Below are 15,193 nucleotides of genomic sequence, written 5' to 3' on the forward strand. Positions count from 1 at the left end.
TTTTAACACTGGGCCCCAAGATGATTGTAGGGAAGTGTTTCATGGTAGCGTGTGTAGATTAGATGGTTTGCTGTGTCTCACTTTGGGACATATTGCATAAATGCCCTGCCAGCTGAGCCAGATGGCCACCTTCAGAGGGCTCACCCTTTGGCTACTGAGCCACTGGTAGTTGCAAAGATGCTGCTTTGCTGTTAGTACAGCCTGTAGTCTGATGGGGACCTTTGACAAGGCTTCTGGCTACCATGGTTGAAACAAACAGAAGTTTGTAAAGGTTTGCTGGCAGTGGGCAAAACCGCTGTCACTGCAACTTTTATGTTTCCATATTGACCTGAAACCTGCCAAGAAGGGTCTGTGGAGGAGTGAATTACCTACTATCCAGTCATGGGGCCAAATTACTCCCTCATAAGGGGGGTAATAGCTCAATGTTAAGGATGCGTAGAAGAGAAAATAGTCCCCCCTGTGAGCCATATGTCCAATTCAACGCTCACTGAGGGCAGAAGATAGGTATGTTTTGCTTTCTCACTGTGTTGGTCCCAACAGCAGAAATAGCAGCCTCCTGATGGGCAGCAGTTGTATATTTGGCATCCCAGGAGATGTCCCAGATTTTGGCAATAGGTAAAGAGTTTGGGTTTTCACACATTCTCTGTGTCCATACACCCACCCTACTATAAAAATCAGATAATAGGGAATTTGCAAAGTTACTGATGGGTGTAATGCATGTAAAGTACTTTAAGAATCTCTCAGCAAGAGGGACTCTTAAAAAGACAGATTTTCTATTATTCCAGTCTATGTAAGAGAGAAAGTGGCTCCTAGGAGGACAAGAACTTCTTGAAGATCCTTAATTAATAATGTTTTGACATCCATAGCATTTCCCCTTCCTTTTAACGATTTGATGCCAAGAATTTCTTATTCCAACAGTGTCCAATAAATCCTAGAATATATATTCCAGTGACTGTTGGAGGTATCTTTGATTGCTTGATTACTAAAGCAGCTAAAACCTTTTTGTTAATTTTTGCAATACTTTTCATTTTAAAATGCATGGATTTAACCCCTGAAACAGCATGGGTGAAACTCCTCTCAGCACCTAAAACATCTTGCACCAGCACAGAACTATGCTGTGTTGGGGGTAAATGAGAGGGGATTCATGACTTGTGTGAAGTCCCCTATGAGACCAGACTCTGGCCCTTTGAATAGATCCTTCTGCCATGCACCAGCTTTGGCTTTGTAAGAGGGGAGTTCAGCACATTGTGCTTGACTAAAATGAAGGTGGGTGAAGCAGTGGCCTGCCTCTTAGGCTGAATTTTTATTTACAGTGTACACCATTGGATGAGATTCCGTGGGCCTACAGCTTCCATGTAATTCTTCTGGTATTCAGCTGTTACCCAGAAAATGCCCTTACTAGGGAGACATCCTGAGTCCTTGAGATCTATGAGATAAATGTCATTCTATTTCAGATTTATTTCACAAACTGCTTAAAACCATTTCAACAAAGCAGTCTTCAACATGTATATAATGTAAACATATGAAAATATGTATGACATATTTAAGATTCCATTGAAATATATGGATTTAATGGCACTGCAAAACAAGGTCTCCACAGAGGTACAGACTGACCTTTTCTTACCTGGTTTTCCTCTAAGCCAGCAATAGTTCTCTGATGCCAGCAGAATAACATGAGCATAACATTACTGTGAGATGTATCAGACCTAACATAGAAACACCTTGTGAAATGTGTCCCATCATTTCAGGGTGGAGAGGACTGTCAATAGGTTGGTCCTTTTTCTACAGTGATTCACTATCATGTTCATTTTTTAAAAAGTTATTATTTAGTTTTTAAACTCTTAGTACACAGTTTCATTTGAGCCTTAACACATTAAAGGGAATGAATCCTTGTTATCTTCTTTAGGGAGATTAGCTATTTAGGTGATTATGGGTTTCCTGCTGTTTTAAAACGATTGAATGGCAAATTAGGAGCTCCTGATTTTGATTTGCAGATTGAGAGAGTGAAGATCCTATTGAGGTGAAGCTAAGAACTAGGTATTTACTGTTTATCAGGAAATGTTTAAATCACAGCAGGTTTCCTCTTAGCAAATCCAAGGCAGATGTAGATCTGAATGTTTCTTGTTATTGTTTGAACACAGGACTCTATGTTGATGGTCTCATTAACCAGATTGGAAATAAAAAATTACTTTACATTTTTCATGGTACTCTTTTCCTTTCCCTGACTTCAGCGTTGTTTATGTAAGTCATTTTGGACACAAAAATGTTCCCTTTTGTGGACTGCTTTCAGCTTTTTGCCTGCATATTCTAGGTGTGCCATGAATGTGGTATGATCAAACACAAGAAAGCAATCATTGCTTAGTGGGAAGGTTGGACTAAGTGAACTATTGCAAGCGCAATAGTTTTCTCAGCAGTTGGAGTGACCGGGTCCACTGCACTATCTGTGTGAAACCTCTTTATTAATGGCCTGTATATGGCTCTCCTCAAATACACAGCAATGTTCTTAATGAAAAACATAATAATGTGGTGGGTTGTTGGTTTTTTTTGTTTTGTTTTTTTATCCTTCCCCTGCTCAGATCAGTCTCAGAACAATCCTTAATACAGTACAGTGTTTCATGTGACTTTTTTCTTTTCTTTTGCAGGCTCTGAGCAGCAGTCTGTACAAGAGTGCTTCACCTTACGGCTCTCTTAATAACATTGTGGATGGGTTAAGCTCCCTGACTGAGCATTTCTCTGACCTATCCCTTTCTTCAGAAGCCAGAAAACCTAGCAAGAGGCCACCTCCTAACTACCTGTGCCACCTCTGCTTTAACAAGGGACACTACATCAAAGACTGCCCACAGGTAAGGAATATACAATATTCTGGAAAAACCTTCGAGAAAATTTTCACCATTCCTTGAATTCCTTAGTAACACAGTATTTGACTGAAATAGTTCTTTAGAGAGAGTAGCACTGAAGAAATATCTTGACAAAATGCCAAGCTAGCCATGTGTTCTTTTAATCTATTATTTATCACCACGCTGATGGAAACAATATGCTATTTCATTTCTCTAATAAGAATTACAAAAGACATTAATCTAAGCACGTAAGTAGATTTCTGATACTTTAAAAATGGCTACTATGTGATTTTCTATGGCAGACATTATGTAAAATACATTTTCAAGCAGCACACTATATTTGGCAATGGCACTTGATAAAAATATAACAAGTTACATATGCACAAGACATTGTGATACTGGATGAGAACTTTGAATCAGTGTCACAGTAACACAAGTTCAAAGTATATCTGGTGCAACGTGTCTCCTGTCTCATAGAAGAGGGTTGCTATACTTGGCAAATGTGGCATTCTTGGACTCCCAGAACTTTTTTGTAGTGGCAAAACAGGCAATATTTATTTCCTTAGAAAAGAGGTATAAACCAGTGTGCACTAAACCACTCACCAACCTGCAATTTTTTTTCCTGAGGCTCCAAGCCACAATGTGCGAGGTTTCTCCATCCTCTCAAGTTTCAGCTGGATTGAGGCACTGCTGGCTTAAACTTTCACAACTCCAACAATATTCTGTGTAGCGTTCCAAGGAAATTAAAACGCTACCAATACTCTTAGTAACACAGATGTGGACATTACTGGCATCCACTTCACTATGGCTTTAACCTCCTACCCTCTTAAAGTGTGACTTTCAGCAGAATTAATCTGTGTAGAATTAACTACAGTTAATTCGCCGTTGAGGATGTGAGACATACACAAACCAAAATACAGGCAGAAAAGCATCTGCCAGCTGAGGAGGGTTGGCATGAAATCAAGTCTAATGTCAGATGAGCTTTAGCTGAGTGTATTTCTCCTGCTGCTGTGCACAGACTAAACTTTTTTCTTCCTGGACTTTAGCTGTGTATCTTTCATTAATTCTAATGAAAGCTGTGGAATTAAAGTACATTGCAGTCCTGGGTGTGGCTCTTGAAAATATTTTTATTTCATATTATTTTAATACATGTTGAGTAAGGGAGTTTTCTTTAGGCAGAAGTACAAAATTTTCCTTGCTAAGGAATAAAAAAATACCTCAGTGTTTCCAGAGATAGGACCATGTAACAGTATACACTATTTAATGAGGGGATTTGAACTACAACTATTAAATAGGCAGCAGAGAGAAATAGAGTGCTGAACTGCAGGAGATGGCTGTGTTGTGCTGCATAAGAAATCAGATGAGTGCAACAAGTCCCCTGACAATCAATATGTGCAAGCTGCAGCTTGCAGTCAGTCCCAAGTGAATGTGTCAGAGTTGGAGTAAAAATGCATTATTTATTTCATAGGTATTTTTACTGTTTGAGGCATTAGAAATTAAAGAACAGCTAATCAAAATTGGAAGACCTACCCACAGAAATCCAGGGGATGCAAACATATCAAGGTTCCTGGAGGAAGATTAATTTGCTTAAATTGCACATCCTATATACTCATTTTAAGATTTCACAAGTACTACCTTCAGTTTCTCTGTGAACCAGCAAAAAGATTTCCGACAGAGCATGCTCTATGCCTGGCCTCTGAGCTAGTGAGTAATGAGTGAAGGAACATGGGACCAGGAGGCCTCTGCTTGCTCACTGCACAGAGTCTTCTACAGTTACAGGCAGCCACATTGTACAGTCCCTTTTGTAACTGATCAAGTTTTAGTTGGGAAGTATTTCAGTATCTTGCCCTCACTACTGCTCACGTGAGAAGCTGCTCCAGAACCTCAGTCCTATCCTCCTTAGAAATATTTCAGTTTCCAGGATAAGTGGAACTCATGGCCACTTTATAGACATTTCTTCTCCTGCCAGCATTGTTCTCCACTGAAATAGCTCTTCTCCCTCCCTGGTGTTTATCTCAGGATATATTTAGAGCTTGCAATCATATAATCTCTCAGCATTCATTTTGTAGGACTAACTTAGTCAGGTTTTCTCAATCTGCTTACAAGAATTAGATGGGCTTTCTATTCCCCAATCCTTCTCTGGCTGTCCTCTTGTGCATGCATAACTACATGGTACATACGGCATCCCAGAAGAGACCACATCAGTGCCTTTTGCTCTGTGTGCACGTATCGGTTTTCTGGTTTATGGTACCTAAAGGAATAGGTGATATGAAATTAGTTCTGTTTTATTGGAGATTCCTAACACAAGCAAGTGTTCTATGTTCTAGTCAACATGTAGGTACTTTCTTGAAAAACAGCAGACTTAAGCATTCATAGAAAATCAAATACTTCTCATATTTAATCTAAAATTGAGGACAGATCTACAGGGGATGACCCTGTGTGCATGAGTTGTGTTCAAAACATGGAAAACATTGTGTGTGAGAAAGGAGCACTGACTGCAGGATCAGGCTTTTGTTTAGAAAGACCCTGTTGGTTACCACTGCTTTTGACAATAATGGATTTCTTAATTTGAACTTAATATGCACTACTTAATAGCTTAGATGTCGATGCTTAGTTTTTCTCATGCTGTCAAAAATGAAAATTGTTTTGCAAATACTACCAAAAAAGGGCTGTAGCTATGCATTTTTAAAGTACTGAAATTTGGATGGAGAGAAGAGATAAAATAATCTGATTTGGACAAAAAATACATATCAGTAAATCCTACGGCTTTTTTTTTTTTTTTTTTTTTAATGTAACTGCCTAATAAGAAACAGATTTTGAAATAGGGTGTTTTATAGAGTTTTTCCTGCATAACAAAGAAATTGTGTAATAACTTTAAGGCTTTATATCCTCCCTTAATTCTGCTTATTATAAACACTGCAAAGATGTGTGCTCTTTTTCTGTTGCTGTAAAAGTTGATGGTGTGCCATACTGATGAAAATACATGTATAATTTAGATAGGTATCTCAAGTAATGATGGTATTCTAGAAGGCCAGCTTTATTATTTAAGTACCTCACGTATCTCCAAGTTTGTCCAGTACCCTGACCAAAATTATCTTTTTGGAAATTGAAATGGAATGCAGCGAACTTCTATTATTTTTGCATGTAGTTTGTGTGATGTGTAGTGATAGAAAGTGTGTTTTCTGTTTTAGAAACTACCAGCAATGTTATGACTGCAATTCATCATTTCCAGATTGCCTACATTTGTAAAAACTTGGCTGCAATTATTATATCTATAAAAGATGCAGCACTTTTTTTCTTTAGTGCCATCTTGGCAGCATATCTACATTTTCTCTGAACTAATTTTTGAGTTTCAGTGGCTTAGGTGATAACATCTTAATCATACCTCTCTGCTATTCTTCCACTTACAGAAATTTCATTGATGTGAATCAACTGAAAAATGTCCAGAAAAGAAAGGTTAAAAACAGTGCTCTTAAACTTATTATTGAGGCACTCTTAAATTATTATTGATGGTGCCATCAAATATACAATATTTGGAAGGAAGGTGAGGAATGAGAGTATTTTTCCTAACTCATTTACTAGTAATTGGTTGCATGATATGTAAGTACAGACTTATATAGATTTGTCAAAACTTCATTTACTTGTGTACCCAGAGGTACTGTGCTAGTGTACATCTTGCACATGCATGATAACCATAAGCTTTCTTTCCCTTGCCAGGACAAATAATGATTAGTGTTGGCCAAGTAATTGTTAAGGTACATGATTCTTTGTGACATTTATTTATCTAGCAGATGCAGAATCATAGAATCATAGAACTATTCACGTTGCAAAAGACCCTTAGTATCACTGAGTCCAACCATCATCCCTACTCTACAAAGTTCTCCCCTAAACCATATCCACCAACACCACATCCAAACAACCCTTCAACACATCCAGGGATGGTGACTCAACTACCTCCCTGGGCAGCCTATTCCAGTGTCTGACCACTCTGTGAAAACTTTTTTCCTAATGTTCAGTCTAAACCTACCCTGTTGAAGCTTGAAGCCATTCCCTCTTCTTCTGTCAAAACTCATAGCAGACCTCTTTAAAAAAGTTAGTGTCTGTTTCCACCCATTATCACTGTAGCCTATATTTTTAAATCCTACAAAAAATAAACAGTGGGATTGTTTGTACTATGCATGACCTATACAAAATGAATCTTGCTCCTTTACAGTATAGGAATGTTATTGACATGACCACCCCTCCATAACGTCATCACCCTAAACTCACACCTATCATAGAGGTTTTTTATTTAGAAAGCACAGGATAATGGAGTATTCTGTTAGATACAGTATATATGGACATTTGTGAACAAAACACCTAGTTCACGTTATAAGAAACTGCTGAGTCAACCTTTTCCATGGTTCAGAATCCTCTCTGGGAAGGAAGCATGTGGTTACAGATCCTAGACCTCATTTATTGCATATGTTATTCCTTTTTTTAATTTGGGGATAATGAATTAACAGCTAAGGCAGCAACAAAGTTTGTACTTGTAGAGGTCCAAGCTCAGAGCTCTAGGAAATCATCTCTGTATTCAGAGTTTCCACCCTTGTTTTCTACCTTGTGTTTCTGCCAAGCACCATCTCCATCTCCTGGTCTCTTGGTCCTAAATTTATTCAAGTGCTGTCATATCCTTTTGTGAAAACATGTACAGGCCTAATAACTAAAAAAATACATGGCTTCAGCCATGTTTTTCAGAATCCTGAACAAGGAGACTGCTTTGATCCCTGTCCAAAAAAAAATCTCTGAAATCCCTCTCTGAAAAAAATCTTTATGACAATTCCTGTAATTTTCTACACTGGCAAGAACTCCCACATAATGGAGACTTGGTTGGAAAAAAAAAAAGGCAGCAAATATCACCATTCTGCAGTCAAATCCCTGGTGAACTACAACCATTCATTCCAGTCCCTGAGACATACAGAACTGTTACACAGAATATTTTCCAATTCTATGCTACAGTCATAGAGGAGAATACACGTGCATGTTCACACAAGTACAGACATACTACCACAGATGGGTACGTAATAAGAAACAATGTAATCCTCATTTTGTACTGCAGTTTTAAATTTGTGAATGAAATGTACAGCATGATCCATATTAATGAGGCCAACAATGGGAGTCTTTCCATTGCCAAGAGTTATCTTTGAAGCAGATCTTGTAAAACTGAAGTACCTTGAGAACATATACTCAAGTCACTGGGAGTAGTGGCAATTACTGTGGCGCTTGAGTTTGCATAGAATTGCTTTTGTGGTTTCATGCAGGATGTGGAAGAAATCAGTGTCAAGCTGAGTTTAGTCCTTTCTTCTTAGTCCATAGCTTAGGCTGCCAGATCATGCTGCCCTGAAGCTGTCCCTCCCTGTGGTCAGATACAGTGGATCTTTGGCAGTAGAGCTGGCTCAGCAGGCAGCTATTTGCCTGCAAGATTGCAGTGACTCTCATGCCTGAAGCATTAATCTGATTTGTCTGGTGCCTTATGATTATGCAAGCAACTCAAACGTCCACACTACTCAAGGAGTCCACAGCTGTGCTTCCTCCAGGTACCAAAGGCTGGCTAAGATGGCCTGATGAAAAAGCTGCCATCTTTACAAAGACAGAAAGGTTTTACCTTTCTGGGTTTTGGCTTAGAGGTCTTAATTTATTAAAAAAAAAAAAAAAAAAAAAAAAAGGCAAAACAAACACAAACCTCTTGAATTTTTAATATTTTTTTTTAAAGTGGAAGATGATGTTTCAGAGAGCTCTGGAATGAAAGGAGATCAGAGACTTCGAAATCTTGAAACTCACCCTGAAAATAATCATTTTTGACAGTTGTTACATTTTACAGTAGTCTTTTGGATATCAGGTGATGGCTTCCAAATAAACACATCTTTTCTCCATTGAACTGAGTGAAATATCAGTATTCTTATTCAGTTACAGGAAGGGGGGTCAAGCTCTCCAGTCCCTTAGGAATCTGAAACGCTGTATGGCTCAATTTTGCAGGCTCCACCATAGCTTTTGATTGGAGTATTCTTGCTGGCATTTTATATGGTGCTGTATGGGTGTCTTTTATTTATCAACTCTGTAGGCTTAAAGAGTCATCAGATGCCTGACTGTGCAGTCCCTGATATGAATGAAGCAGAATTTGCATCACTAAAATTAGTATTCCTCTTATAGGAGGAAAAAAAAAAAAAAAGGGGGGGGGACACACACATATAATAAAAGGAAAAAAAGACCAACAGCTAAATTAATCTCTGGTGCAGTAGCAGTGTTTTTAGCAAGATCATTACCAAGAGAGTACCTGTACGCCTGTATTACAAGGAAGAAAGTGCTGTCAATCTTTACAATGTGTTTTCAAACTGCATGTAGCACTCCTGAAAACAAATCTATATATATATCCAACCCCACAGTTCTCTTATCTTTGAAACACATTTTGATACACTAACTCATTTTGTACAGCTCGTATTTCTTCACCCAGGTGTATCTCTATAAGAAACTGGAAATCTTAGGTGTTCATTCTGTAAATACCTCTGCACATACTAAAATTCCATCTTATTGAAACAATTTGAGGCTCTCAAATGTCTTGCTTATACACAACATACGACTTTCATTTCTTCATATTTTTTCCACTCAGAACCTGCATTAAATTATTTTAGATTATTTGGACTTGGCTTGAGATTTTTTAAAGTACTTTTTTACCACATGCAGCCACTTTGACAACTCCATGATATCAAATAAACGACAAAATTTATTGCAGGGTTGTTTGTTGTTGGGTTTTTTGTGTTTGTTTTGTTTGTTTGTTTTTCTCATGTGCTCGAACTTAGCCCTCACAAGTTTTCTCAGAGTTCCTGAATTTAGCTGGATATATTTTCCCAGATAATATCTACTTTTCCTATGAAGACTTGCAGAAATGTTGTAACACAAGTACAGTGGGCTGTAACTTTATCACACTCATTTTACTTCTGGAAATGTAAACTGTTTAAGGGTCTGGAACATCAGAAAATATTCATATCCCTCTTTTGGAAATTCAGAATAAACTGTGTGTGTCATGGTTTTAAACTGTTTATCAGAGAGGCAAGTAACTCAGACAGCTGTATGTGAGTACAGGGGATCCAAACAGCCCTGCCTTGACAGAGTGCTCCTGAAATATTAGTTTTAAAACAGTGGCTATATTATGTGGCATTTATGTCCAGTTGTTTGATAAGATGGGTCCTTGGAAAGAAGATAATGAGCCCTAACAAATGAGAATAAGAGCAGTTGGATAATGAAAAAGAAAACAGAAATATCTAGTGACTTGTGTCTGTGTCCCTTTCCTGTCTAGCACACTACACGATGTTACACTCCCAAAGATCTAGAAGACCATCCAAAGCCAAACTCCTCCTTCAGCACCATCACTACACCATTATTACTGTGGTTCTGTGTTTATTACTCATATGAGCTCAATTTTATGGTGGTTTTTTTTTTAAATTTTGCAATGTAGACATGTGATAAAGGCAAATACTGCAAGAAGGCATGCTTGCTTGGTTTTTATGGCAACCTTGGGGTGGAATCTCAGGTCCTGCATGATGGCTACCAATGGAACACGACTGGTATTGAAGAATCACCCACCACAGAATTTGAGATTTGATTGAGGTTTTCCAACTTATTTTTGTTTACCATTAATCTCATTTGCATATTCACTATCTAGATAAATTCAAGTTGGTTGCCCACTAACAACAAGAGGTATAGCAGGAAAAGACTGCTGTTAAAATGTAAACCCTTATGCATACCTGACATTTCAACTGAATAAGGTTTTGGCATTGGTAAAGTGTCAGAGAAGACTGGACAGGAGATAAGTAAATTTGGGATCTCTGAAACATGACTTCTGTTGAAAGACTGAAGAACTAGTGTTGTTTTCCCCCACAAAAAGACTCATTTAAAAGTTGTAAATATGTAGAAAACCTTGCATGAAGGGCACAGTTTGTTTTCCAGATGCACAGCTACAGCAATTAGACTACTGGACTTAACTAGGCTGCCCTAACTGAGGCACTGAAATAGAGTGGGAAGGCTCTTGCTCATTGGAAGACTTCCAGAAAAGGGCAGATAAACATACATCAGGATTTTCACAGGTGATCCTGTCCAGGGACAAGTGAGAGAACATTCCAAAGTATCTCCTAGCTTCTTGGTTCTACTATTGTATATCTGCATACTAATAATACAACTCATCTTAAATGTGCATAATTTATACTTAAAAACCATGCACAACAGACCAAATGCAAATTCTCTGCAAGTGACTGGGAGACTTTTACAAACTCCTTTGAAGTAGACTGAACATTGCATTGGTCTAAATTTGAACTCTGTTTACCAACAATTTGGTATTTGCTTAGTTTGCAGTAAAACTCCTGATAAACCATAATTAAGTGCTTTGTTTGGAAATGAATACTGCAAGCATTCCTCTGGAGACAGAAAGTAATGTCTGGTTTCCAGCCCTCCACAAGCTGATTTATAGATAAGGCAGAGAGAGAACTACCAAGTCAAAAGCACACTAGTTTATCAATTCTGTACTGATAAGAAAGGAGTAATAGAAGATAAAATGAATCACAGTTTACCACTTCATAAGAGAATTTTGGTTTAGTGTGAAATATACATTGTGGTATTTTCATACATGCCTGGAAGCATTTGATACTGGACAAAGCCCTTGGAATCCTGACCTGGACTCAATATTGACTTGGTGATCTCCTGAGGTGCTTTCCAAACTTAATGATACTAATTGATTCTATTCTATGACAATTACCAACATTTTCAGGCTCTGCAATAAGAGATCAGATTGTTCTTCAGGATGTCTGTATCTCCCAGCTATATCTGCCACAATCCTTCCTCACAGTGCTTTTAAATAACATAGTCTTGCAAAATACAAACTACGAAGCATAAAAGCTGAAGCAAACAGGCATTTATTAAAATAACAAATACGGAAAACAAAAGATCCTAATTGGTGGAAATAACACCCGGCAGATTCTCTATATGCACCAAAAAATTACATAAGAAGGTAACTTCATTTAATATATATTTAGAAAGTCAACCCAGTAATTTGTTTTCAAAAGGAGTTTTCTGTAGGAAAATGTCTATTTCACAAAGTATTCAGCTGAAAAAGCAGAAGGTTGAAGCGAACATGGGGAGTGGAAGAAACATTCTTTGCTTTGCAATGTTTTGTAAGTTTCATTTACTCAAATAACATTTATATATTTTATATATTGTTTCCCAGCTTCTCCAAAGAGAAAATGTGTTTTCTGGTAATCCCCATACCTGACTTAAGGAAGGCCTACATAAGGTCTGAGTGGAGGCTGGGATGCTCTCAGATAAGTGGGGCACTCTCCAACTGCTGAGGAGAAAGCAACTGTCAGGGGAGTGAACTGCCTTGTCTCTCCTTCCCTTTTCCTTTTAACTTATTGTACAGAGGAGGAGGCTGGCAAACAGATAGCAAGAGCAGTGAGGAATGAGAGTAAATCACTTAAGGCAGAGCAGGACTTTCTGCTGGCAAGAGCTAGCAGCTTCTCCTTGCTTTTCTCATTGTCCCAGCACAGATTGTGGGGACACAATTCCTATCCAAGAGGCCCCTCTCATTTTCCTGCTCTCAAGATGTACCAGTCAGTCCTGCCTTTCCCTCCTGTTAGATCACTCCCCTCAGGAAATTAAGATACTAAATGGAAATTAATCCCTCTTCCATTTCCCTGGTATAGCACAAGTATTTGTGCTACTCTGCGGTATCTGGCTTATGTCAATGCATGTAAAAGGAGCCTTATATATTTTGATATGGCCCCTTTTTAGCTACAAAAAAAAGTCTATTATGAGATGCAAACAGAGTTTCTCAGGTAACTAATGCTTATCTATGCCTTGTGGGATTTTATATATCCTTCAGACTGGCTGAGCAAGCTAGATCAAAAGCAGGAGAGTAGATCAAGAACACAAGTCTGTGTGCTGTACTGGTGCATGGATGTCAGCTTCTCAGACATCAAGATTAGGAGGCATCATGCAATTTGATTAAATAGTCCAGGTGATGGTTTTTGGAGCAGTAATACCTACAGAATATACACAGCAAGTACAGTGAGTTGAGTTCACTTATAATCAGCAATCCTGATTGCTGTGGCTACAAAAGAATACTGAGGATTAAAACAACCTGATAGCAGGCCTGTAAGTTTGCTGAAACACCAAACCTGGAGACTTTGAAGACCTGTGAACCTAGTCATGTGTTTTTGTTTTTTGTTGGGTTTTTTTGTTGTTTTTTCCAAATTCAAGTGAAAGCAGAATCTGATTTTATTTTGAATTTGGTTTTTTTGACATAGAGCCATTCCTAATGCTTTCAATATTATAAAAACTGTTGACACCCTGGAACTAAGCAGTCACTTCCATAATTTTTTTTTTCCCAGTTTATATTCTGGATGTGTTAACCCTAACTCCACTCTACATCCAGAAATTTAATTTATTTATGTTGTACAAATGTATAAGGTGACTCTCAGAAACCTAATAACGTCCTCCACTGTTAGACTGAAATAGCTGAAAACAGAACTTAAGTTCACAGATGGAAGTCCTATTTTAACTCCTGGGCTATTTCTCTGCATCGGCTCAGCAAAACCAACATTAAATATCTCAATATTTCTAATTTCTTTTTAATAGCAAAATACATCCTGGAAAAAAGTCAGTCAGATTTGCTGATAGCTTTACTGTAAACATAATTCCTTAACATTTTGTAGTTTACACTAGAAATTATCTCGCATGTTACTGATAGAGAACTGTTATTCAAGGAGACATTTCCCAGGTTTGTAGAAGCTTGTTTTTTTCTTAAAAACCAAGATTTTTCTTCCAAATTTCCTTCATGGGGCAGAAAAGCTAGAATATTTGTATAGTAATTAGAGAAAACAAAGAACAAGCCTTTCATGTCAGTGCCAAATTATTAGCTAAAGCAATGAAGCCCATAGACATTAAGCTGAAACACTTAGTGATTTTAGCAGCAACACTGGAAATGACAATCTTGATTACTAGTTCATCCTCAGATTTGCGTCTGACTTTCCACCAGATACTTGCTGCTCTTTGTTTCTAACTCATTCTTTGTGCAGAACTGTGCATAAGATGACAGCAGCACCTTTTGAGATCTTCTGTATTACTGAGCCCTGTAAACAACTACGTTTTCATTTTGCAAAGAAATGCAAACTACATTTAGGTGTGGTTTCAAGAGGTAGTTTTGGATATGAAGTTCAGAGAACAGTTCCCAGGTTCAATGGTTTTGTATACAAAATAGTGGTTTCAAGTCCATTTCTAATTTTAACCCATATTGCAGGTGTGCAACTATAGATAACACTCTGCAACAGCACAGACAAATCAGTACTTCCACCTGAGCCAACATACCCACACCACCTTGCAGTCAGGAACATCCAGCCTAAGTGCTTACTCAGTCCTCTCAAACAGCCCCATGGGCCTTACATGGAGGAGGAAAAGAGACCTTCACAAGGCTTCACAGAGAAAGCCTCTGAGGTGGTTTTATAAAGCACTTGTGTTACTCGTACTCCTAAATGCCTGATTTCCAAAGTTGAGGGAATCAGAAGAGCAAAAAGTAGGGGAGAGAAAGGTTCCTTTCAAAGAAACTGGAAACAACAAGGCTTTTCCACAAGATTGAAGGCGATTCATCATTAAGATGGAAGGGCAGCTTTTGTTTAAATAGTTTTGAAAACCAAAACTTAATACTAGTCATTCCAGACCTTCATTTTGTATTTCTCAATGCAAGTTAGAGCTCTGCTATTCAAGACAGACTTCTGTAAATCCTGGTTAAGAATTTTAATAGATAAGAGCTAAATGATAAAACTGCACTACTATCTTCCTAATTTTTACCAAGAATCATGAAAAATTCCTCCTGTAACATCAGGTGTCCCCAGGCCCTAATCTCTGTACCCTTTACATGAAGACAAACCATGACCAAAATGGTTACCTTGGATTTTGTGCAGTGCTTGCCCCTTGTACAAGGGTACACAAAACAAAGGAGAAATTAAGTGCAGGAATTTTCAGGTTTACTTGAATATGGTCACTTATGTAAATTTAGGGGTTCATTCCTATCCTGAGACTGTTATATGGCTGTGGCAGGCAAAACACATCATCACGTGCATTCCACCTGTCACAGGCATATAACTTCCTCAGGACAGGCAATACCCATAGCTCCTGAGATAGCACAAAGCATTGTTACCCAGAAAAAACTAGCCATACTCTGATTTCAGGACATGCTAGTAATTTTTGCATTAGTGACTGAAAGTTTCTATCAGTTTTCTGCTAATCTATTACAGACTTACATCCTATGTGATGTAACGTGGATAACAATGCAT

At 38.1% G+C, this 15,193-nt stretch overlaps 1 protein-coding gene across 1 annotated transcript in view; it reads left to right on the plus strand.

Moving 5' to 3' along the window:
* Positions 1 to 15,193, plus strand: part of ZCCHC24 (zinc finger, CCHC domain containing 24) — a 111,268-nt gene that overhangs the window by 18,947 nt on the left and 77,128 nt on the right. The window contains exon 2 of the mRNA XM_009998135.1: positions 2,643 to 2,843. Coding sequence (XP_009996437.1) covers positions 2,643 to 2,843 — 201 coding nt within the window. The remainder of the gene's footprint in view (positions 1 to 2,642; positions 2,844 to 15,193) is intronic.

The sequence above is a fragment of the Chaetura pelagica genome, unplaced genomic scaffold (assembly GCF_000747805.2).
Source record: "Chaetura pelagica isolate M959 unplaced genomic scaffold, ChaPel_1.0 scaffold205, whole genome shotgun sequence".
Taxonomy (NCBI): Eukaryota; Metazoa; Chordata; class Aves; order Apodiformes; family Apodidae; genus Chaetura; species Chaetura pelagica.